The sequence below is a fragment of the Ceratotherium simum genome, chromosome 15 (genome assembly GCF_057802395.1).
Source record: "Ceratotherium simum simum isolate JZ-2026a chromosome 15, ASM5780239v1, whole genome shotgun sequence".
Taxonomy (NCBI): Eukaryota; Metazoa; Chordata; class Mammalia; order Perissodactyla; family Rhinocerotidae; genus Ceratotherium; species Ceratotherium simum.
In genome coordinates, this window is record NC_141914.1 from 28,507,093 (window position 1) to 28,534,753 (window position 27,661).

At 34.8% G+C, this 27,661-nt stretch overlaps 1 protein-coding gene across 15 annotated transcripts in view; it reads right to left on the reverse strand.

Moving 5' to 3' along the window:
* DLG1 (discs large MAGUK scaffold protein 1) overlaps positions 1-27,661 on the reverse strand; it is a 283,086-nt gene that overhangs the window by 116,471 nt on the left and 138,954 nt on the right. For 10 of the 15 annotated variants that reach the window (XM_087439816.1, XM_087439818.1, XM_087439817.1 and 7 more), the window contains 2 exons: positions 15,580-15,678; positions 542-595 (listed from right to left, as the gene is read on the reverse strand). In XM_087439816.1, coding sequence (XP_087295942.1) covers positions 542-595; positions 15,580-15,678 — 153 coding nt within the window. The remainder of the gene's footprint in view (positions 1-541; positions 596-15,579; positions 15,679-27,661) is intronic. The other 5 variants (XM_087439823.1, XM_087439822.1, XM_087439824.1 and 2 more) reach the window with 1 other exon arrangement.

A 27,661-nucleotide genomic window follows, 5' to 3' on the forward strand; every position in this document is an offset into this window, starting at 1 on the left:
GGATCGGCAACAGACGTTAGCTCAGGGCCAATCTTCCCCACAAATAAATAAATGTTAGATCAGATTCTGCTGTTCTGGCTATTTATCTTTAAGGAAAAGAGGGCTTTTTAACAAAGTAAGTTTAGAGAGAAGCACTAATCAATTTAAAGTTACAAAGTTATAACTAATTTTTTTAATACATGAACACACATATAAACCTGTTACTAAAAACCTAGTCACTCAATCAGACTTCTAAAATGACTCTGAATATATGACATTGTGTAAGTGACCACTGGTCAGAGATACCCTTTAGTGAAAGTTAATTATTTTAATTTAAAAATAAAAGCATAAATTTCTATTTCAACATTTCTGCTTTGCATAAGTATGCAAAAAGAGTTAAAAAGCACAGCACTGTTTCATTTACTTTAACAATTATAGCTCAGTGACAGAACATCATAAGTACAATATATTAGAGAAAATAATGCTGTGATCTTTTTATCTGTATCAAAAATTGAACAGGAAAAGCAGAATTATTTAAATGTGGGGAGGAAATGGAACTTACATAAGTCGGTGTTTCCAAGCTATCTGTGTTGACCAATACTGGAGGAGGATTTGCCTTAAAGAAAGAATTGTAAATACGTTAGCTTAATAGGAGAACTGACACATTACACATCAATGTTCACAAATGGTAGAAGCATATGAAAGATTTGCTATTTCTTCAATTATAATTTTATATGAGCTTTTCATAAGTTAATGTATCCAGTTTCCAACACCAAATGGAAAGAATTAGGTATAAGCAGTTAAATTAGATTTGCTTTTGAGAAATAAATTGTTATTTCTGCTAAAACAGATATAATTTTCTTAAGATTTGCAAAGTTCACCAGCCTTCTCAAAAAATCCACAAATATTCTGTAGTATAACAAACAACTCTTTCTGAATTGCTTAGAAATCATTAGCTTTTCTATTCCCAAGGACTCCATGAAGATTCCCATCATTTTATCACCCAGAAAAAAATTCTTCCCTACATTGAACTGTGTTTGAACCTGAAAAAATGTCTACCACACAAAGAAATCAATTGCATACTTTTAGAAAACTGGAAATACACTCAATGTAAAAGCCCCCAATTATTTTCACTTGCCATTATTGCTTTCCACTTTATTACAGACCACTCACAGAATAACAATGGTCAAAAAAATAAAAACAAAACAAAAAAACAAGTGGAATAACATATGCCTAATTAAGTTCAGATGGAAAAAAGCTTGGTTTTCTGGTTAAGTTGGAAAGTGATTATTACGTAGGTAAAATAAAATTTAAAGAATAAAATGCAGGGGCTGGCCTGGTGGCACAAGTGGTTAAGTGTGCACGCTTCGCTGTGGCGGCCCAGGGTTCGCCAGTTTGGATCCCGGGCGCGCACCGACGCACCGCTTTTCAAGCCGTGCTGTGGCGGCCTCCCATATAAAGTAGAGGAAGATGGGCATGGATGCTAGGCCAGGGCCAGTCTTCCACAGCAAAAAGAGGAGGATTGGCAGATGTCAGCTCAGGGCCAGTCTTCCTCAGCAAAAAGAGGAGGATTGGCAGATGTTAGCTCAGGGCGGATCTTCCTCACAAAAAAAAAAAAAAAAAAAAGAATAAAATGCAATTAACATCAAATGAAAAACATATCAGAACATACCAGGAACACACCAGAAAACTGATGTGATTCTCCTCAAAATTATCTTTCTTCTGCATATTTAAGAGTATATAAGTACCAAATCAAACGACATTTTCATAGAATCAAAAAGATGACCATTCTTTAAACAAATTTTAGGAGATGTGTTTACAAACATTAATAGTTCTACTCCAATTAACTAAAGGATTACACATAAAAGCTGTAAGAAAGAAACATATACACAAAATAACCATTTTCTTCCAAGTGAATGGGCTTTTCTAAAAGGTGAGTATTCAGAATTCAAATGTTTTACATTATTTTCAGCAAAGTACTACATCTGGATGATCAAATGATAAAATGCTTAAAGACAACACAGTTTCATCGTTAAATAATTATACAGTATGCATTTGGGCTACATGAAGCAGCAGGTTAAAAATGAGTAGATAACCCTTTATTATATATAAACATGACATTAACTACTTTATGTGCAGCCCTACCTTTGAATATAATATTCTATCTTCAAATGATTCAGTGAAAATCAAACCTAATAGATAAAAATACTATTTGTAAGACTGCTATTTAAGCAAAGCTAGTCAATTTACAGACATCCGAGATTTTATGAATATTTGAAATTATTCATTTCCCAATGATGTACTGATATTCCTCAAATTGATAATATTTCACCTTCATTAAAAAAATTAATAGTACAACTTTATCTTATTTTGCTTAAGCAGTTATAGAGAACGGCAAGAAAGGACAAGGCTATTTAAAGTTAAAAAGAAGTTACAGTTTTCAAAGTTTATAGCGAGAAAGCCATTTGGTTCCCTCTGCCCATTTATTACCAAACATACAGTGGAAAAAGTTGATTTTTAACAAAATCTAATTTACACCAAAATTACTACAATGTTAGCTGCTCATGAGCAGCTGCTCATGAGTCATCATCACTGTATAGAAGTTATCTTTTGATTATAGTCATATAAAAAGTCTATCTGATATTAAAATACATACAAACAAAATGATATAAAGTATTAAATTTACTTCAAAATAAAATAATGACAAAAGAGGTTAGACATGGGAGGGGCCATAATCATCTAAGAGTGCACATGAGCTGATGATTGTTGTAGTTAGATGATGAGTATAAAGGGGAGTTCACTGTACTACTCCCTTTACATTTGAGTATTTCTGAAATTTTTCATAATAAAAAGTAAAGCAAAAAAATTATATTGAGTTAAGTACTTAGTTTGTAAGAGGTTAATAACTAAGGCAGTTGTGAAATACGATAGAGTGGCTATTAAGATTAAGCATTTACACCATAAAATTGATTTCAATTTTAAAGTTCAGTTCAGAATAAAGAATACAGACCAGTAAAAATAATTTGTAATTTTGACTTGAAGAACATGATTAGATAAGTAATATATGTACAGTAAGTTTATATGTAGCTGTATCTTAGAATTAACATGAGTGAATGATTATTCTTGAAAGGGAAATCATGAGAATAAAGGACTTGAAATTGGACAAAAACTAGGAATATTCACAGTGAGGATTAAGCAAATTTCAATCAAAACTAAGGCTGGATAAGAAAATTTAGCAATTTGAAAAAGACATATCACAAATGAATGTCTAACATAAACGCCTTTATAAATGAAGCTCAAGAGGCATGATTTGATTGCCTCCAGTTTAGCCACCTAAAAATGATAAAAATATTTAAGACTGTGTTAACAGGTAGAGAATTTAAACATTTACACCTTGGAATAAATTATACGCTTACTAACTTGAAATTTTCCAAATTCTTGTATTACAGGATACAGAAATGGTATCAGACAAAGCAGTACTTCACAGCTCTCCAATTTGGAGGAGTTGGGAATGGAAGTGAATGGAGTAGCACAACTTGAATGGGCTTGGCGGGTATGAAATACAACTCAAAAAGACACAATACCCTAGCACCAAAACTAAAGGAAAGGTTACTTTTGAAGGAAGAGATGTAGAAAAATTTGGCCACAGAAAGTATGTACTTTCAGACAGCTGAGGTAAAGTGCACTAAAAGTCAGAAACTGTAGGAAACCTGGCCAATTTAAGACCTTGGGATCCATAACCAGGACAGTGGGTAGCAGAACAGGTACCATGAAGTTATCAGCTTTGCTTAGGAGGAAATACAACAACAACAACAAGACTTGAGAAGAAATTTATGTGCAAGTTATTTCAAAAGAAGAAAAACCCTTCTCTGCACCTCACTTCAAGTAACACTAATCAAAAGATGTGGTTCTAAGTCTCTCTCTACCACAGTCTACCATCCAGTGACTTTGACTGTATAGGTAAACCACAAATATTTTTGAAACTTATTTTGTCCATCTATAAAGAGACTGCTGCAACACATGCCTTTACCCAAGAGGAGTGGGTGAGAATCCAGTGAAGTAATATAAAGGAAAATATGCTGTAAACCGTGGAAACCTATTCCTAATCTATTATTACTTACTAACATATATACCATTGGGTATGTTTCAACTTGGACAATAATGAAGTCCTACAGTTCACTTAGAGATGGGGGGCAGGGGGTAGAAAAGGGGCAGGGATATTCCAGAAAGAGGAACTAACAAACCCCTAAAGAATCTGGACTCAAGTATCGGTAAACAAGACTCAAGAAACATAATTTTGCTCATCCAACTTTTACTACTCTATTATATTAACAAACAGCTTTGTAGGGATTGCTGCTATAACACATTGCAGCATCCTTGCACACTTTTACTTTTTAAAAAATTGTGTTAAAATAATTTGAAAATCCAGTTATTTAAAAACAGGCCAAAATTAAAAGTTTAGAAAATTCTTTTATGCTATACACTGTATTTCTCCTCCTTAGCATTTATCAAAGTTTCATTATGTCATTTGTTTAATGTCTCTTTCTTTTTCCCTTACTAAATTATAAATAAGTGTTTTTGAAATGCAGAACTCACAAACCCCAGAGAATATATCCTGGATTCTAACTTGAGACACACTGTATTAAAAGTTAAATGCTATCACTTAGGTGATCACTGGTAAGTTAAAGTGACTGTAAAAACAAATCAGGTGGATTCTGGGAAGATGGCAGAATAGGAAGCACCAAAAATTTGTCTCCCCACCTAGAAAACAACTGCACTGGCAGAATCTATCTGATCTAACTATTTTGGAATTCTGTAGTCTACTAAAGGCTTGCAACTTCCAGGGGAAGTACTGAATGGTCAACTGTGGTTAATCCAGTCCATTTCAGCTCTTAGCACAGTAACAGCTATCCAACTCCCACCCCTCAGCCCTGTAACACAGCTGTGCAAGTGTTCCCAGAGCAGCTGGCACAAAGCTTGCACAAACCAGGGTAGGCAAAAAAAGACCCTGTCCTCCAAATACAGGGGATCTGAGCTCTGATTGCTGCTTCTGATCACAGAGGTGCAGACAAAGAGGCAGTGGTTACTGTTGTTGAACCTCCCCTAATTGATGCAAATCCCTCCCCCTCTGGCTGAAGTGACCTCCAGGGGACTTAAAGTGCAAGCATCTCCTCCTACCATTTCATATTTCTCTTTCTACCCTTTTGAGGGCCAGACACTAAAGACTAGGATATTCAAAAGCAACCACATTTACAACAGAAATTAGAAAGTCACTACATATGGCCAGGGAAGGTGCCAGCACAGAAAAGACTTGAGAAGACCTTAAGTTTATACCACAGGCTGATTCTTAGCACAGAGATAGCCTACAACAATCAAAAAAACAAAAACTGAGGACAGCAAACCCCAGGGAAGGGGGAGAATCTGATTTCCAGAGTTACCACATCATAAGATTCAAATGTCCAGTTCTCAACAAAAAAATCACAAGGCATGCAAAGAAAGAGGAAAGTATGGTCCATTCAAAGGAGAAAAAAAAAAAATCTCTGAAAAAGATGTGGTGGTGAGTTTACTAGATAAAGACTTTAAAACAACCATCTTAAAGATGTTCAAAGAACTAAAAGATGAGGTAGACAAAGTCAAGAAAATGATGTATGAACAAAATGGAAATATCAATAAAAGAAAACCTAAAGAGAAACCAAAAGGAAATTCTAGAGCTAAAATGTACAATAAATGATGTTGAGTGGATTCTAAGGCAGATTTGAGCAGGCAGAAGAAAGAATCAGTGAGCTTGAAGATAGAACAGTGGAAATTATTAAGTTTGAGAACAGGAAGAAAAAAGACTGAAGAAAAGTGACCAGGGTCTAAGGGATCTGTGGGCCACTATTAAGCAGGCCAATATACATATTGTGGGAGTCCCAGGAGGAGAAGAGAGAGATCAAGGGGCAGAGAGAATGTCTGAAGAAATAATGGCCAAAACATTCTCAAATTTGATGAAAGACATTAATGTAAACATCCAAGAAGCTCAACAAACTCAAGGTAGGATGAACTCAAAGAGATTCACACTAAGATACACTATAATCAAACTGGTGGAAGACAAAGACAAAGAGAGAATTTTTAGGAAGCAAGAAAGAAGTGACTCATTACATACAAGTGATCCTCAATAAGACTGTCAACAGATTTCTCATCAGAAACTCTAGAAGTCAGAAGGCAATGGGCTGATATATTAAAAGTGCTAAAAGAAAAAAACTGGCAACCAAGAACCCTATATTTGGCAAAACTCTCCTTCAAATGTGAAGGAGGAATTAAGACATTCCCAGATAAACAAAAGCTGAGGGAGTTCATTACCAATAGACTGGCCCTGAAAAAAATGCTAAAGGGCGTCCTGCAGGCTGAATTTAAAGGACACCAGACAGTAACTCAAGGTGTTTGAAGAAATAAAGATCTCAGTAAAGATAAATAAAAGGGCAAATATAAAAGCTAGTAACAGTAGTTTGTAACACCACTTTTCGTTTTCTACATGATTTAAGAAACTAATATTTTTTAAATTATATTTAAAAAATTAGCCTAAAAGCTATATATTAGTCTAAAAGCTAACTTAGTATAGAATTAAAGCCAACATTAGCAAAAAAGGAAAATCAATTATTAGTCTAAAACCTAATACTACAGTAACTTTGCTCTGTAACTCCACATTTGTTTTCTACATAATTTAAAAGATGAATGCATTCAAAAAATTGTTAGTTTGTTTTTGGACATACAATGCATAAAGACAAAATTTTTTGACTTCAACAACTGAAAGGGGTTGAGATGGAACTGTTAAAGAAGCAGAGATTTGTATACAGTTGAAATTAAGCCGGTGTAAATTCAAATCAGAGTGTTATAATTTTAGAATGTTAAACGTAATCCCCATGGTCACCACAAAGAAAACAGCTAAAGAATATACACAAAAGGAAATGGGAAAAGAATTTAAACATTTCACTACAAAAACATTAACCAAACAAAAAATAAGACAGTAATGCAGGAAATAAGGGACAAAAAAGCTATAAGGAATATAGAAAATAAACAACAAAATGACAGAAGCCCCTCCTTATCAGTAATTACTGTAAATGTATACGAATTAAATTCACCAATCAAAAAAAAAAAAGATTGGCAGAATGGATAAAACATATGACCCAACTATATGCTGTCTACAAGAGATTCACTTGAGATCAAACAGGTTGAAAGTGAAAGCATGGAAAAAGATATTCCATGTAAATAGTAACCAAAAGACAGTAGGAGTGGCTATACTAATATTAAACAAAATAGAATTTAAATCAAAAAAGGTTACAAGAGACCAAAAAGGACATTGCATGTTAATAAAAGGTTCAGTACAGCAAGAAGATAAAACAATTATAAACTTTATGTACCTAATGACAGACCATCAAAATACATACAGCAAAAAATGACAGAAGTAAAGGGAGAAGTAGACAATTCTACAATAATAGTTGGAGACTTCAATGTCCCACTTAAAATAATGTGTAGAACAACCAGACAAAGGTTAGGGGAAATAGAGGACTTAAATGACACAACAAACCAACTAGACCTAACAGACATACACAGAATGCTCTACCCAACAACAACAGCATACACATTCTTCTCAACTACACATGGGTCATTTTCCAGGACAGATCAAATGTTAGGCCAGAAATTAAGTGTCATCAGATTTTAAAAGATACATATCACACAAAGTATCTTCTCTAACCAAAACGGGATGAAGATAGTAAGCAATAACAGAAGGAAAACTGGAAAAATCCCCCAAATTGTGGAAATTAAACAACACATTCTTGGACCAAAGAAGAAATTGCAAAGAAAATGAGAAAATACTTCAAGATAAATGAAAACATAATATACCAAAATTTATGGGACACAGCAAAAGCAGTGCTAAGGGGGGAATTTATAGCTACAAATGCTTACCTTAAAAAATAAGAAAGATCTCAAATCAACAACCTGACTTGACAACTTAAGGAACTGGAAAGATAACAAACTAAACCCAAAGTTAGCAGAAGGAAGGAAATAATAAAACCTAGAGCAGAGATACACAAAATAGAGAATAGAAAAATAAGAGAGAAAATCAATGAGACCAAAAGTTACTTCTTTGAAAAGATCAACAAATTGACAAACTTTTAGCTAGATGAACTAAGAAAATGAGAGAAGACTCAAATTACTAAAATCAGAAATGAAAGTGGGGACAGTACTACCAATTCTACAGAAATAAAAAGGATTATGAGAATATTATGAGCAAGTGAACTTCAACAATTGGGATAACCTATACAAAATGGACAAACTCCCACCAAGACTGAATCATGAAGAAATAGAAAATCTGAATAGAATTATAAGTAATAAAGAGATTGAATCAGTAATCAAAAATCTCTCGAAAAGAAAAGCTCTTGATCTAATGCCTTTCCTAGTGAATTCTACCAAGCATTTGAAGAACTAACACCAATTCTTCTCAAACTTTGCCAAAAAATTGAAGAGGAGCATACACTCCCTAACTCATTCTATGAGGCCAGCATTACCCTGATACCCAGCATTACCCTGATACCAGTCAGACAAGAACACTACAAGAAAACTACGGATCAATAACCCTTATGAACACTGATGCAAAAATCCTCAACAAAACACTAGCAAACCAAATTCAACAGCATATTAAGAGGATTAAACGCCATGACCAAGTGGGCTTTATTCCTGGAATGCAAGTATGAGTCATGAAGCATATGAAAGTCGATTAACGTAATACACCACATCAACAGAATGAGGGAAAAAAAATAACACAATCATCTCAATTGATGCAAGAAAAGTATTTGACAATATTCAACATCTTTTCATGATTTAAAAAACTCAACAAACTAAGAATACAAGGAAACCACCTCAGCATATTCAAGTCATATATGAAAAACCCACAGCAAACATCACACTCGATGCTGGAAGCTTTTCCTCTAAGATGAGGAACAAGGCAAGGATGTCTGCTTTCACCACTTCTATTCAACATAGTACTGAAAATCACAGCCAGACAATTAGGCAAGAAAAAAGAAATAAAAACATTCAAATTGCAGACGATATGATCACATATGTAGGAAACCCTAAAGATACCACAAAAAAAACCCTGTCATAACTAATAAACAAATTTAGCAAAGTAGCAGGGTCCAGTCAACACACAAAAATCAGTTGCATTCCTATGCACAATTTGAAAAGGAAATTACAAAAATAATTCCATTTACGATAGTATCAAAAAGAATATAATAATTACAAATGAACTTAACCAACAAGGTGAAAGACCTGTACAATGAACACTATAAAACATTGCTGAAAGAAATTAAAGAAGATAGTAATAAATGGAAACACATTCCATGTCCATGGATTGGAAGACTTAATATTGTTAAGATGTCAATACTGTCCAAAGCAATTTACAGATCTAAAATCTAATCCCTATCAAAATCCCAGTGATATTTTCTGCAGAAATAGAAAAACCCATCCTAAAATTCATATGTAATCTCAAGGCACCTGAATAGCCAAAATAATCATGAAAAGAAGAACAAAGCTGGGGGATTCACACTTCTTCATTTCAAAACTTACTACAGAGCTACAGTAATCAAAACAGTTTGGTACTGGCATAAAGACAGACATAGAGACCAATGGAATAGAACAGAGTCCAGAAATAAACCCTCACATATACAGTTAAATTATTCGACAAGGGTGCCAAGACCATTCAATGGGGAAAAGATAGTCTTTTCAACAAATGGTGCTGGGAAAACTGGATATTCACATGCAAAAGAATGAAGCTGGACCCTTACCTAACACCATATACAAAAATTAACTTAAAATGGATCCATAACTTAAATAAAGGACCTAAAACTATAAAACTCTTAGAAGAAAACATAGGGTAAAAGCTTCAATACACTGGATCTGGCAATGATTCACTGCATATAACACCAAAGGCATAGGCAACAAAAAAATATAGACAATTTGGACTCTCTGAAAAGTAAAAATTTTGTGCATCCAAAGACACTATCCACAGAGTAAAAAGGCAACCTGCAGAATGGGAGAAAATATTTGCAAATCATATATCTGATAAGGAATTAATATCCAGAATATAGTGAGAACTCCTAAAATTCAACAACAAAAAACAAGCAAGCCCATTCAAAAATGGGTAAAGGACTTCTTCAATAGACATTTCTCCACAGAAGATATACAAATTGTCAATAAGCACACGAAAAGATGCTCAAAATCACTAATCATTGACTGCAAATCAAAACTACAATGAGATACCACCTCACACCCATTAGGCTTGCTACTATCATGAAAACAGAATATAACAAGTGTTGGCGAGGATGTGGAGAAATTGGAACCATTGTGCACTGATGGTGGGAATACACAATGATACACCCACTGTGGAAAACAGTATGGTGGTTCCCCCAAAAATTAAAAAGAAAATTACTATATGATGCGATAATTCCATTTTGGGGTATATACTCAAAAAAATTGAAAGCAGGATCTCGAAGAGGTATTTGTACACCCATGTTCATAGCAGCATTACTCACAATAGCTAAAATGTGGAAGCAACCCAAGGGTCCACTGACGGATGAATGGATAAGCAAAATGTGGTATACACATAAAAGGGGATATTATTTAACCTTCAAAAGAAAGGAAATTCTGATGCTACATATGATACATCATGCGTTAACCTTAAGGACATTATGCTACGTGAAATAAACTAGCCACAAAAAGACAAATACTGTATTATTCCACTTATATGAGGTTCTTAGAGGAGTAAAAATCATAGAGACAGAAAATAGAATGGTGGTTGCCAGGGTATGGGGAGAGGGAACTGTTTAGAGTTTCAGTTTTGCAAGATGAAAAGAGTTCTGCAGATGGATGATGGTGATCGCTACACAACAATATGAATGTACTTAATACCACTGAACTGTAAACTTAAAAATGGTTAAGGTGGTAACTTTTACATTACGTATATTTCACCACAATAAAAAATTTGGAAAAAATATATGACCTCATATTAGGAAAATGCATCAAACAAATACAAATTGAAAGATATTTACAAAATAACTCGCCTGTTCTCTCATAAAATGTCATACTCATGAAAGATAGACTGTGGAGCTACTCCAGATTAAAGGAGACTAAAGCGTCATGAAAACTAACTGCAATGTGTGGTCTTGGACTGACCAAAGGACCTGTTTTTGTTTTTCCTATAAAGAACATTATTGGGGCAATTGGCAAAATATAACTAAGGTCTGTGGATTAGATAATAGTATTATATTAATGTTAATTTTCTGATTTAGATCATTGTATTATGGTAGTATTTTTGTTCTTAGGAAAAAAATATTTAGTTTTATAAAATATTAGTACAGTCACATGCTGCATAACGACATTTTGGTCAATGATGAACTGCTTATACGATGATGGCCCCATAAGATTAGTACCATATCGCCTAGGTGTGTAGCAGGCTATACCATCTAGGTTTAAGTACACTTTGATGCTCGCACAATGACAAAATCACCTAAACAATGCATTTCTCAGAATACATTTCTGTCATTAAGCGATGCGTGACTGTATTTAGGGGTAAAAAGGACGTGAGTGAAACTTCCTTTAAATGGTTCCCAAAAAAATAATAATATCATACTCAATTATACAGAAAGAGAAATGATACAGCAGATGCGGTAAGCAAAAATATTAACAAGTAGGGGATGTGTGTAAAGGTATATGATATTTATTTGTACTATTTTCACAACTTCCTATAAGTATGAAATGATCTGAAAATAATACAAAAACAAATAAAGAAACACGAAATCAAAAAAACCCAAAACACAAACAGAATAAGGACACTGCAGTCAGATATTAGTGTGTGGTTAAAAAAGGCTCATCAAGGTAATCCAAAGTATGCTATTCTATTTAAGATTACCAGTAAAACAAAAATATATCAAGTCACGCTTTAGATTATACTAAGGACAAATCATTTAAGACTCAACACTCAGATGTTTTGTGAAACTTGAACAGTCCAGAAGCAATAGGATGCTCTGCATTGGATATATCTCTAATGTAACCACTCTCATGTCATGCAAGAGAGATCTGTTAACTTGTCTCTTGCACAGATACTACTAGGACAAGGACAATGTTAAATTCATCTTAGTATCTACATGATTGAAATAATAACAAAAACTGGACGAAAACCAATCTCTCCAAAGTACCTATCTGAGTATGAACAAAGACTTTTACAGACACACAAAATTAGCTATTTTCAACAATACCTTAATTACATGATAGCTCCTCACAATTGGTAGAAATAGAGGTCTAAAGCATCTGGTTTTAAAGCTGAGTATTTACTCTGGGGTGGAAATAAGCCTGTATGTTTAATAGGCCACTATCATAGAGATTATATGATTACATCTCCAGTAGCAAGAACTACCATCTGTTGTTGATTCACCTATTTGTTCAGTTTCTATGTGGAGAAACTGAGTAATTTCCCCACCAACACACAGCCAGAAGGGGGTGAGGCCAGGAAGTGGTGGAGTCAGGTCTCACTATAAAGTCCATGCTCTTTCTGCAACTTCAAGCAATCATTCAATATATCTTTCTCTGTACCAGTCTGTATAATAGGCATAATAATTCCTACTGTAGAAGGCTTTCATAAAATTTAAATAACACGATTAACATAAAAGAAGTCTGAAAAGTATAAAAGTTCTACAGATAATTAAATAGAATATTTAAAAAAAATTATCCACCTAGCTATCTCTGTGTCTGTCTAATTTGCCAAACTCATTTTGAAGTAGGAAGAAAGGCGTTATCCCCGGTTTTAATAAATGAAGGGAGTATAAAATTCAGAGGTTATCTAACTTGTTTGAGTCACAAGGGCAGGACTAGACTCTGAATCTTGTGTCTTTTGCTTCTATTTCTATTACATCTTGATGTATCTAAAATGTAAAGTAGTAGATCTTTAAAAGAAAAATTATATCCATTTAAAATGTTAAAATTGGGTTATATATTAAGTATGGATTTCAAAATTTCTTTGGGGACAAACATTTTGATCAGTTATATTAATTTTATAATGTACATGTTATACTTGATTAATCAGGAACATACTTACTTATTCTGGAAAATGAGGCACACCCATAGGCTTCTCACATAGTACAACATAAATTATTAAACTACCCTACACGAACTTTTGTAGTGCAGGTAGTGTAAAATGAGGTTACGTGGAATAAATAAGCCTTTCTCTGTGGACACATCCTCATTTGTTTTTTTAACTTGTTCCTTGGTTTACTGTCTCAAACAAACATGAAATAACACTAATAATATGAATAGTCAAGATCATATGCCAGCTGCACATGCATTATTATTCTTTCAATCACTGTAAAACATCTCAAGGTAGTACTACTATCATCTTCAGTGTTACACATGAGTAAACAGAAGCTCAGTGTGGTTAAGTCACACTGCTCACAGTTACACAGCTAGTAAGTGGTAGGACTGGAATTCCAAACCAGATCAATCTGACTCTGCAACCTTTACTTACAACAAGGCTATGCAATGTCTCAACAATTTCCAAGTGTAGTGTGATGCTGAGTTAGGGATACCTGGAAATAGATCAGAGAACTCTAAAAAGGAAAGGATAGGTTCCCTATTGAATATAAGAACAGAAACTACTACAAAATTTCAAAGGATTCTAGAAAACTATTTTAACATCAAAAGATGAATTGAAGTGACGAGAGTAAAATAAACTTTCAAATCTCCTACTTTAAAAAAAGTATTGTAGAGCCCAGCCATGTGGCATAGTGGTTTAGTTCGCGCGCTCCGCTTCAGCAGCCCAGGGTTCGCGGGTTCGTTTCCCGGGCGCGGACATACACACCGCTCATCAAGCCACGCTGTGGAGATGTCCCACATACAAAATAGAGGAAGACTGGCACAGATGTTAGCTCAGGACAATCTTCCTCAAGCAAAAAGAGGAACATTGGCAACAGATGTTAGCTTAGGGTCAGTCTTCCTCACCACCAAAAAAAAAAAAACTTGTGTGTGTGTGTGTATAGTACTACTAAAGACTAGATACTTGGAAAGATGTTACATTATCACAATATTACAATAACTCTTAGGCTGATTACTTAGCATTATATTTTATTTGTAAGTTCAATTTCTTCTCTGCAATATAGAGAAAATATCCATCTGGATTTATTCAATTCTTGGTGGCTTTACAATGATTTAACTTTTAATGATTTTCATAAAGGGTCAAAGACTATATAGAAGTACTAGCATAATAACACAGATTGACGTCTTCGTGTAATACCTGTAATTTCCCCTAGAATCCTATTTTGTATGATGTTCCTATTGATTTTCATTTTTGGAGAGAGGAGAAGGACACTGGGATGTGAGTAATCGTAGTTGATATCCCATTTTTTCTCAATGGGAAGACTTATTTTGAAACTGCATTTACAGAGCAAACATACTATTTTTACCTAGATTTTTACGCTAGAGATCAACAATAGTAAAAATACCTAAAGATGCACTTGTTTACACTTTAAATGAGATTGCGATCTTTCACTCCAAAGATCATTATTATTATACTTAATAACACTACTATTATTTTGACTTCGGATAACTCTGTTAGTAGGGCAGTTAATGTCTTAATAAGCCATCCCTAGGAACTACTAAAGCTCTGAAAGCTAAAAATGTTCAGATTCTCTGACATTTGGCTACGATATCATTTTATTTTTTGACTATTACACACTAACTTTTCAAAAATAAACTTTTAGGGGCCGGCCCGGTGGCGCAAGCGGTTGAGTGTGCGCGCTCCGCTGCGGCGGCCTGGGGTTCGCCGGTTTGGATGCTGGACGCGCACCGACGCACTGCTTGTCAAGCCATGCTGTGGCGGCGTCCCGTATAGAGTGGAGGAAGGTGGGCACGGATGTTAGCCCAGGGCCAGTCTTCCTCAGCAAAAAGAGGAGGAGTGGCAGATGTTAGCTCAGGGCTGGTCTTCCTCACACAAAAAAAATAATAATAAAATAAACTTTTATTTTAGAATAGTTTTAGATTTACAGAAAAGTTGCAAAGATAGCACAAAGAATTCCCATATACTTTATATACATCAGCTATTATTTTTAAATAACAAATGTGAAATATGTTATCTAAGCAAATGACAGAAAGATGAATATTCCCAAAGAAGATAAATACATATTTGGAAACAAAATCCTATATAAAATGACACATCAGTACAGGATCAAGAGGACAATGATTTTTATTGTGTTTAGAAAATAAAATTTTCTGAAGCAAAAATATTTAAAAATATTTCAAACAGATTTATAAGTACAAAAGCATGATAAATCTAAGGAGGTTCAATATTATTAAGTTTAGAAGGTGTCCTATTTCCCACACAACCGAATACAATGGCAAATATTGAACCCATTTTATATTAAATCCCAAATATTTAATTCCCTAAAAATACTGATTGAAGCCCAAAGTGAATAATCAAATCGAACAAATAAATAGTTAAAACAGTTTGAAAAAAATACAAATGAAACATTAAAAGCAAATGAAATTTTTATAAAGAAAAAAGAAACTAATAAAAACCTGTGGTATGGTGGGTAGGATGACAGTATTCTCAGCAGGGACTGGCAGGACAGGGATCACAGGGACAGTGGGAGAAGAGGGAGGTACAGCTTCTGTTGGCTAAAAATCATCAACGACAAAAAATCAGAAAAAATACCAAAATAAAAGGAAAACACACAACAGAAAGTTTTGTCATCAAGATAAATTATAGTTTTCCAAAATAATTGAGAAGTAGGTAAAATATTAATACATTACTTCAATTTAAATGAGAAAATGCTCTCCAGAAATTATTTTAGAAATAATTATACTACCAATAATAATTTTAATGACTCTGTAGTTAAAATGAGTGACTACTCTTTAGATGTCTAAATGAAAATAACAGAAGATAATGACTTCCAATATTCTTCCTCTAGGAAACAAGACACTTGCTTCATAGACTATAAAATATTTTTCTAGCATTTAGAATATTTGACTACTTTCCTCCTTGCATTCAAAGGATCAAAAGTAATTTTATTAGCCCATCAGGTAGGTAACTGGGGCTTACAAATCCACAGACAAAAGATTTAAAGGACTTCAAAATTGAATTATATCATTTTAAATAATCTGTGCTCTTAACCTCTATGATCATGAATTGTAATAACCTGCCTTAGATCTGCCTGTAAAGCCATTAATTCAACTTGTTGTTAGCCATTAATTCAACTAACATTCATTGAGTATCTATTATGCATCAGATATATTCTGGAAAAAATGAAAAAAGAAGTGGGAACTCTAGTGACAAAATTTAAACTAAGAAATTTTGATACTTACACTCAATTACTCTATCTGGCTTGACTCAATTATTTTTAGAAAGGTGTAACTGGAACACAGAAAAGGTGTTTTGTAAGAAGTCCCAATCCCTATAAGCTGGATTACTTCATAAATATTTGCTACACCAATGACATATCTTACATGTAACGAAAACATTAAAATTAAAACCATAAGATGACAATGTGCATTAAAAGAGACAAAATAAGAAGAACAAATTGCTAAACTTGAAACCATGCTTTTCCTCACTGATAAAGAAATACAACATGAAATTACAACGTTGACCTTTTTTGTCTATCAAATCAATCAAGATTTATCAAAAACGTATGGAGTCTCTTCAATAATCGTGCTGAGACAACTGGATATCCCCACGCAAAAGAATGAAGTTAAATCACTACCTCACATCATACACAAAAACTAACTGGAAATTAATCAACGACCTAAATATAAATGCTAAACCATAAAACTCTTAGAAGAAAACAGAGACAAATCTTCATGACCTTGGATTTGACAATGGATTCTTAAATATGACAATCAAAAGCATAAAAATGGACTTCATCAGAATTAAAACCTCTTGTGCACTAAAGGGCATTATCAAGAAAGTGAAAAGACAACCCATAGAACGGAAGAAAATCTTTGCAAATCATCTATCTCATGAAGGCTTAATACCCAGAATATATAAATAACTCCTACAACTCAGTAACAAAAAGCCAATTAAAAAATGGGCAACGAGGGCGGCCCCATGATGTAGCGGTTAAGTGTACTGCTGCTGGCAGCCCGGGTTCGGATCCTGGGTGCGCACCGATGCACTGCTTGTCGGGCCATGCTGTGGCAGTGTCCCACATAAAGTGGAGGAAGATCGGCATGGATGTTAGCTCAGGGCCAGTCTTCCTCAGCAAAAAGAGGAGGATTGGCATGGATGTTAGCTCAGGGCTGATCTTCCTCATAAAAAAAAAAAAATGGGCAAAGGACTTGAATAGATATTTCTCCAAAAAATATATACAAATAACCATGAAATACATGAGAAGAAACTCAACATCATTATTCATGAGGGAACTGCAAATCAAATTTACAATGATATATCACTTCACATCTACTAGAAAGCTGTAATAAAAAAGGGAAAACAAAAAGAGAAAGTAACAAGTGTTGGCGTGGATGTACAGAAACTGGAACCCTCAAAAACTGCTAGTGTGAATGGAAAAAGGTGTAGCCACTGTAGAAAAGTTTGGTGGGTCCTCAAAAAACTAATGATAGGATTACCGTATGACCCAGCAATTCTAGTCCTAAGTACAGACTCAAAAGAACTGAAAACAGGAACTTGGATACTTTATGCCAATGTTCAACGATACTTCATTCATAACAGCCAAAAGGTGGCAACAACCCAAGAGTCCATCAATAGATGAATGGATAAACAAAATGTGGTCTGTGTATACATACATATGTATATATATATATATATATATATATATATATATATATATATATGTATACAACACACAACGGATATTATCAAGCCATAAAAAGGAATAAAATTCTGATACATGCTACAACATGGATAAATCCTGAAAACATTATGTTAAGTGAAGTTAACCAGACACAAAAGGACAATACTGCATGATTCCACTTACATGAAATATTTAGAACAGGTAAATTCACAGAGATAAAAGTAGATTAGAAGTTACTGGGGCTAGGGAGAAAGGAGCATGGGAGTTATGGTTACAAAGTTTGTCTGAGAGGATGAAAAGGTTTTGGAAATAGTGATGGTTGCACAATATTGGGAATGTAATTAATGCCACAGAACTGTACAGTTAAACTGGTGAATTTTATGTTATATCTCTTTTACAACAATAAAAAAACTCAAAAATTTTAACGCATGGAAATAGGTCCTCTCATACTGCTGCTGGATATATAAATTCATATGAACTTTATAAAAACCAATTTAGCAGTAATTATCTATAGCCTTAAAAATGTCTAAACTCTTTGACTTGGTAATTCTGGAAATCTACCCTAGGGGAATAATTTAAAAAGGAAATATTTAAATACTCTTAATATATGCTCCTGAGCATTGTTTAGACTTGGGAAAATGTGCAATATTCTAAATATTCAAAGGTGTTGGAATCATTAAGTAAATTGATAGTAATTATATAAGATTAAATATTATACAATAATTAAAAATCATCTGTAAGAACAGTACCTGACATGACATTTAGTAAAAAAGGGATGATGAAATTTGTGTTAAAAAAATGGAAAGAAATGTTTGAAAAGTTAACCTCTGGGGGCAGGATTACGAGCAGCTTTTTCCCCCTACCTCTTTATTTCGAATTCTACTTTTCCAATTGTTAACAATGAATATGGAATGATGTTATAATGCAGGGTGAGGGATGGGAGATCTGTTCATATTAAGAGAAAAACAATTATTATGATCTTTCACCACCTCATTGTCTAGAAAATAAACTGAAAATGCATTTCACATTAATTGTTCTAAGCTATCTAAGCCATTAGATCCCTCCCTTCCTTCCTCTCATTTCCAGTCTAAACCAGTTCCCAGTTTGGGATGATAAAAATGATCTGAAGATGGACAATGGCAATGGTTGTACAACACTGTGAATGTACTTAATGGCACTGAATTAATTGTATACTTAAAAATGGTTAAAATGGTAAATTTTATGTCATGTATATTTTACCACAATAAAAAAAAGGACATTATGAACAAAGTCTCTGTGGGCGTGGCTTGGGACTTCAGTCACCATTTACATATTGTTCCTAAAGAAAAAAAAATTCAAATTCCATATTTGAGCTTAAAATGAATAAATTAAATGCTAACCAATTTTCAGTGGAATACTTACAAGATTTTTTAAAAATGTTTGAGAACCCAGAGGTTCTGACTCCTGATTTATGACAAAGCATGAGAAAAAGATAGTTTTAAAAGAAATACTGCTGCATCAACTGGGTATACATACAGAAAATGAAATGAATCCTCATCTCTACCTAACAGCATACTTAAAATTAATTCCAGATGGTTTGCTGACATAATTGAGGGAAGTACAAAAGTTAGGTTTCTAGAAGATAATAATTATAGAATATTGTCATGGCCTTGGTGTAGGTAAAGATTTCTTTGGGTAGGTAAAGACTTCTTGGTGTAGGTAAAGACTTCAACAGGCTGTTGAAGACAAGCAGGGTGTGGAGAGCACCTGTATGCAGCGAGTGGAGGGGTGGCAGCAGAGCCCAAGCAGAAAAAGGAGGGTGTCCATATGGGCAGAGTGGTGGCAGCAGCCTTATATGTTTTGTTGGAACCCAAGTGCGACGAAGAGAGTATCTATGTGGCGGTAGCAGTTTTCCCGCATGAAGTGTAGGGGCTTCAGGGGAGTAAGAGGGGGATCTCTTGGAGCCTGAGCAGAGTGAGGAGGGTGTCCATTTAGAGCAGCAATGTGACAGGTGACTGCTTATATGCAGGGAATTTTGACCCAATCAATAAATATATAAAGGATAATGGGAGCAAGGTTCCTCTGGTCGGAGACGGGAGTTACAAATATGAAAAGGGAGAAAATTAGCATGAAACCTATGGTTTTAGACTACAATTGGAGGTATTGGTATGAATGCATGGTTTTTAATATATCTAGACAGATACAGAAATACAGGCATAAATGTGTGTATGTGTTTACATGTCCCTAGCTCTGTCCACAGAGAAGACCTGAGAGCAGTTAACACCCCAACAGCATGAACATATTTAGCACTCGGATCATGGTTTCTAAATATTCATTTTCTAATAAAAAAACAAAACAGGAGTCTTTGAAGAAACAGTCGATTTCAGTGCCAGAGCTAAGCACAATATGAGCCTAGAACATCCTGCTGTGCTAGAAAATAAGGAAGCGCTCAAAGGATAATGAGGGCATTACAAAGGACACGGAAGTCAGCTTGAAGGGCTCTCATCGGTCAGATTGGGAACAATTTGAGACTCAAAATAAATAATGATAACAATGGCATAAAACCCACTGAATAAAACAGGATTCCGAGAGTCCATACTGATATAAATAATTACAAGAACAAATGGAGAGAGAGAAGAGAAAGCATTTCCTTATAGTAATACGCCAACTAAAAAATTTAGAAGGAATGATGGAATCACAAAATCATTTGGCAACCACCACACTAATAATTCATACAAGAAACATCAACGGATATTAAAACTTCCATTTTAACAGCAACTGCTGTTTAACATAAACTGCTGCTAAATGAACCTTACATTTCATTCCAGTAGATGAAAGTTTGGATGGGACACACACACACAAGTATCTCCCCTAAAAACATTTATTAATTACAGTGAAGAATCCAGCAGATACTATGCTGATCAAGGTTAACATCGTCAGGAAAGGGACAAATCGAAATCATATGCGACTTGATAGGATGTAAGAAGAATTCAACACTTCTGCGATATTCCTATCAAAGATGCATAACTTGAATCTAATCACTAAACATCATACAAACCCAAACTGAGTGATACACTACAAAATAACTGGCTGTAGTCATTGAAAGTATCAAAGACAAAAAAGTCTATAAGTTTATCATTATTTCTTGTAACGTCAGTTTTATTTTTTAAAACAGCTTATTGAGGTATAACTGATATACAAAAGCCTGCACATATATAACGTATATAATTTGATGAATTTGGACATATACATACACCCGTGAAACCATCACCACAATCAAGGTAACCAACATATCTATCACCTCCAAAGTTTCCTTATGCCTCTTTAATAGGGTCAGATATTAGCTGATTAATAATCCACTTCAACATAAAAATAAGGGAAAGCTACATACTTATGTCAAATTTCAAGGCCAAGCCCCCAAATCTCCTCCACTGGGCACTGCTCTCCAAAACCCTTTATGATAAACTATAAATCCTTTAATACTACATTTAAACCTCACTGTAACCTTGGCTCTGAGACTCTTCTAAATCTATCTCCTTTAGATAAGGATCTGAATACAATTTTTTAAAAATCCTAAAACAACTTATATCATCTTAATCCACCCCACTCTCTATAGGGCACTGAGCAAGTACTTGGAAAAAGAACATATGCCGCTGCCTCTTCCTTAACAAAGGCAAATACTGTTGAGAAAGTCTTCAACAACAAATGGCATATCAACACACACAATTTCCCAGCCACAGCTGATAATCCACTCAGGTAACAAAGAATTACAGAACAACAAAATAATTCATTTAGTTCATACGAAACAAAAATACAGCCCTACACAAATAACAGGTAATCAAATGAAGGTTGGATGATGAGGAACAGCATAGATGTTAGAACTGATAATAGAGCAAAATGAAGAGATAAGAGGATATTTTGAGCACATGATTGAGAGCATGGTAAAATTCTGGGGAGCTATATAAGAAGATTCTAAACTGGAAAATGTCAAACTTAAGATTCTAACATAAATAATGAGGAAGCAATATACAGTAACCATTATATTTGGGTTATTACAGAAAAGGAGGAATTCAGCATAAGCATTTTAAACTTGAAAAATCTTATATATATACTTCATTAGACAATAGTGACTATTATGCCATTATCCTTTTCCTGCTCCATTTGTATCACTCAATAAGATCAGCTCGAAAGAGTTTTGTTTTTTTTTAATCTTGTCCATGTGACTAACAACAGTCTCAGTTGTTTCTATCCACAGCAACACCATGGAATCATTAGCCTCTGAGGCTGCCTTTAGAGACTTGTTTCCATGACAACAGAGGCTATAATATTAACACTGTCTCAAAGAACACTGCAGAAAATTGTAAATTCCTGTAAAACAATTGCTTTGTAGATACTTTAAAAGTACTTTTTTAATCTCAGTATTCACAGCTTTTTGAAAAATTTTTAAACTGATTCATTTTTAGAGATTCTTACTAATTTTCTTCACAGCTTTACATTTTACATTTAATGTAAAATCTTAAAATTATGAAATCAGCTTTTAAAATGCAACCGATTTTCATAAAAGTGATCTGAAGCCTCATTAGGTACAGCCATGTGCAACACGTGTACTGCAAATCTACATTTATGACTATGTACCACCCTCTTCCACTTCCATTCATTCAACGACAAATGGAAAAAATGTACATTGAATGTGCCTACCTTTATTAAATCCCTTTCTGCTTAAAATAAAGCTCAAGTGGTTTTTATATGTGCATATGAATCTTGATTGATTCATATTCATACCCTGACTGATACAGGAAGAGACAGAAGGGACAATTAAGAAGCTGCTGTGATAATCTAAGAGGTGATTGGTGATGGTGATGGTGATGGTGAAAGTAGACATGAGTAGTCAAATCAAGATAGATTTTGAATGTAGAACTGATGTATCTGGTGACTGATGGGAAGTCGGGAGTGAGGAAGGACTATTAAGAATAACACCCATGGGGCCAAGTGGCATAGTGGTTAAGTGTGCACACTCTGCTTTGGCGGCCTGGGGTTCACAAGTTCAGATCCCAGGCACGGACCTACACACTGCGTATCAAGCCACGCTGTGGCAGGTGTCCCACATATAAAGTAGAGGAAGATGGGCACGGACATTCACCCAGGGCCAATCTTTCTCAGCAAAAAGAGGAGGACTGGCAACAGATGTTAGCTCAGGGCTAATCTTTCTCACCAAAAAAAAAAAAAAAAAAAGAAGAATAATACCCACAATGGCTGCTAAAAATTGTCTTTTATATCATAGTTAGGCTCAAGCACAAAAGATTTGCAAGACTATCGGAATACATTTTTAAATTTTTTCTCACTAAATTACTTATTAAAATGATTTTAATAGCATAAGATGAAACTATGAAGATAACTGAAACCATACTACCAGGTAATTAATAATTGTTTATATTACATTAACATGTTACATGAATGGGGGTAAACTAAACTCAGAATATACACAAATATTCAATAAGGTCTAAATAAATTTACTCCATATTAAGAAAAAATGAAATATATGAATTAGTAAAGCTTTTGTTATCAATATCTTAGACATTAAGGAAAAGTAATTACCCTCATGCCACAGTTGGTCAATAAAGACCTTATTTTGTTTTTTATGACAATTAATATTCTTAATCCAAGTTCCTCTGTTTCAAGATCTACTATGCTGCAATGAGACATATTTCTCTGATCAAATGTCAAAGAATCTATGAGGGAAGGAGAAATCAGAAAAAAACTGCAAGCCTTTTGCATGTTTATAGAAGGATAAAATACAGCACAATAGATTTATGAAAACTCTGCTTGGGAATCACTGCACTCAACAGGGGCCCAGTACCTTCATAATAAAGGTATTTTTCATTGCTTAAATCTGATCTTATTTGATTCAAATGCTCTTTTTGCCTCAGTTACTGCAAACAGGTACCTTCAAGATAAACTGGTGAAAATCAAAAACATGTTATTTGAACCAGCTGCATGTGACAGCCATGTCATAATTATCTCAGAAGCAAACATCAATAAAACTAGATACATTTTTAAACAAATCACTAAGGATATTAAAATACAAATTTTTAGTTTTAAAATAACAAAGGGGAGATAGGAAAATAGATCTAGTGATGAACAATCCTATTATAGAAAAATGGGTGCAAATTTGTTAGCTCACATAGATCACCTAGTTCATGAATCTATTTCTGCTTGCAAGACTCATGAGACATATTTAGTTAAGGTTTATCATCCCTCATTATGAAAAGATGATAGTCTATCAGCATTCGGCTGGTCCTTTTTTATTGGAAGAAGTAGGAGATAACAACCACTAAAAATTTAAAGTAAACAGAGACCTAAAACTTGGATTTAAAGATATGGTTACATAATTAACAAATAGTTAGGAAACTACCAACTACAATGTTTTGTTTTGTTTTGTTGGTGAGGAAGATTAGCCCTGAGCTAACATCTGTGGGCAATCCTCTTTTTGCTGAGGAAGATTGGCCCTGGCTAACATCTGTGCCCATCTTCCTCTACTTTACATGTGCAACACCCGCCACAGCCTGGCTTGACAAGCAGTGTGCAGGTCCACGCCCAAAATCTGAACCCACGAACCTGGGGCCGCCAAAGTGGAGCACGCAAGCGTAACCACTATGCCACTGGGCCGGCCCCTGCAATGTGCTTTTTTTACCTGATTTTATCAGAATGTTGCTAGAGAAACAGGCACAACCATGGACTTCATTACTAACCTAAAATGGGCCCTTAATGCTTCCTCGTAATCACATTTACCCTATTCATCCATTCTTCTACCAGTTTCTAATGATTAGGGCCCCTGTTACCTTTCTGAAATCATCTCCTCCCACTTAGTGTTTTAGCCATACTGACCTCCCTGTTGTTCCCCAAATATCCTAAACATGCTCTGGCCTCAGTCTTTTATTACTATTCCTCTGCCTAGAATGTTCTCGCCCCAGATATCCACATGGCTCAATTCTATAACTTTCATGTCTCTACCCAAATACCATCTTCTACTTGAAGCCCCTCCTGGTTATCCTATCAACCTCCCGCCAACACACACACAAATACCTACATTTCCTATTGTCTCCTCTTTTTACTTTTTTTCCAGCATACTACATATTTTAATTATGTTTATTATCGGTCGTCTCCCCCTTTAGTATAAGCTCTGTAAGAGTAGGGCTTCTTGGGAGCCAGCCCGGTGGCTGGTGCAAGCAGTTAAGTGCGTGCGCTCCACCCCACCGCGGTGGCCTGGGGTTTGCCAGTTCGGATCCCTGGCGCGCACCAACGCACCGCTTGGCAAGCCATGCTATGGCGGCATCCCATATAAAGTGGAGGAAGATGGGCACGGATGTTAGCCCAGGGCCAGTCTTCCTCAGTGAAAAAAGAAGAGGATTGGCAGATGTTAACACAGGGCTGATCTCCTCACAAAAGAAAAGAAAAAAAAAAAAAGAGTAGGGATTCTTGTTCTATTCACTCCTGTATCCCCTGTGCCTAGAATAATACCTAGCACATAGGAAGTATTTAATATATATCTGTTGGATGAATGAAACCATGTGACTACCAAAAGAGACTGATTTCATCAGCACTCTAAAATGATAAAATGACTCAGGGAATAGATTGTGTACATCCATCCCTCCCCCAACCCCCTTTCATGCTATATACATGGCAAACATTGCTAAAAGATTCCTTCTGTGTGACTGGGCAGCCACTACCAATTAGAAGGTGTTCAAGATGTTCTACCATTTGACAACCTTAGAACAGAAGTTTCAAACATAAAAATGCCAAAAAATTGCCAGTTTCGTGTTGTTTTCTATCTAGCAATAGCTAATTGCCTAATAATGTCCTATTTGAAAATAAACATGTCTTGCTCAAGTACATTTGCCGAAAAGATTTTCATCTCTTTCCTTTTTAAACAATATTAGGAAGTAAATCTCACTGACAGCTCATATTTAAAACCTGTGGTTACTTGCCTCCAAAGTTCTAGGTTTTATTAACCTTAACTTGGTCCCTAGGTCCCTATCCAAGTGGTAGTTGCTTCCTGTGTTTTACCTTGGCATTCCCATTTTTCCTTTTCAGTTCTCCAACTCCTTTTTAACCAACCTCCATATTACGTTCTCTCTGTTAAAATAATTGCTATGGTTTCTCTTTTCCTGGCTAGACTGTCAAGATTACCAATCCTCTGGCTAAAACATAATTCTTTATCATTTTGTAATTAGGTTGCTTCTCCATATCTCTAGATTCCTCACTTAAAAGGCCAGAATATTTTGTGGAACCGATGATGATGCTGGTGGTGGTAGTAGGAGTGGTGATGAAAAAGATGATGATAATAGGTACCTCACTGATGTCAGGTATTATATAAAGGCTTCACATGTACAGTCTCATTTAATTCTCACTAAATCTTGATGCAGATAACATTTTCATCCCTATTTTCTACAGGTGGAGCAAAGAGGATCAGCAACTTAGGTAATTTGTCCAAGTAAATGGCAGAATAGAGATGTAAACCCAGGCCATCATCCTCTAAACATATGCTCAACCGGCATACTACACTATCTTTTTAAAACAGTTCATAAGGAGTTTTGTCTTTATTGTTACTACTACATTTTACTGCCAAGACAATATATAATATCCCAGAAAAGAAATAGAATACTTCAATTCTTAGGTCAAGGATTAGCAAACTTTTTCTGGGAAGGGGCAGGTAATAAATATTTTAGACTCGATGGGCCATGCAGTTTCTGTTGCAACTAACCAACTGTGCGGTAGCAGCTTGAAAGTAGCCACAGGCAATACATAAGTAGGCACGAGTGTATTCCAATACAACCTTATTTACAAAAACAAGAGGCAGGCTGGATCTGGCCTACAGGCTGTAGTGTGCTGATTCCTGCTTTAGGTGATTTTAAAAAAAGAAAAAAGGCTGATTAGGTTGATGAAGAAAACAGAAAACGATTTCAAGACACTAGCCTAGTTTTTATTAACTGTAGTTGGTTTAATTCTGTTGCAATGCTTAATCTATGACAATAAAAATAAGTAACTCCTCGGTATTATGCTAAGTGAAATAAGCTAGAAAGAAAAAGACAAACACCATATGATCTCACTCATATGTGGAATATAAACCAACATATGGACACAGAAAACTGTATTGTGGTTACCAGGGGCAATGGGGGTAGGGGGTGGGCACAAGGGGTGAAGGGAGACATGTATATGGTAATCGACAAACAAAAATGTACAACCAAAATTTCACAATGTTATAAACTATTAAGACATCAATAAAAAAAAAAAAAGTAACTCCTCCCCAAAAACCATGGAAGTGAAAATTAAAAAAACAAACAAGAAATACTTATGGAAATTGCAAGTTTCACCTAGAGTTCTTTAAAATATTTTTACAATACAAGTCCTACGTAAGAAAGCTGTGTTGTTATAACTGAACAAATTTAGGCTCTATACTGTATGTAGCCTTTCAGTTTGGAAAAAGTGGTTAAAATGATATGATTTTTGTTTGTGTTTTTTTTTTGCTCCCGCCCGCCCCCCAAATCCTGCTATGGCATTTAGCATAGCTGCAGCAATTAATTCCTAAGATTGGTATGCATCTTGTTTTTTTTTCCTCTTTCAAAATACTTTCAAACTGATTTTTTTTTAATTTATAACTCTTTGATACAGTACATGGCTCTACCAAGATTAGTCCGAGTTAAACACAGAAAAATGAGGCTGGGATCTGTTTTGATTCAAATCCCAGATCATAATCTCCAGTTATTTTTCTCAGGACCAACGAAAATTTTGTAAGGCAATCAATTGGTCCCATTTTGTCATAACAATAATTTCTTCACACTCCAGAGCTGGCTGAGTCAATACTCACAGTTTAGATT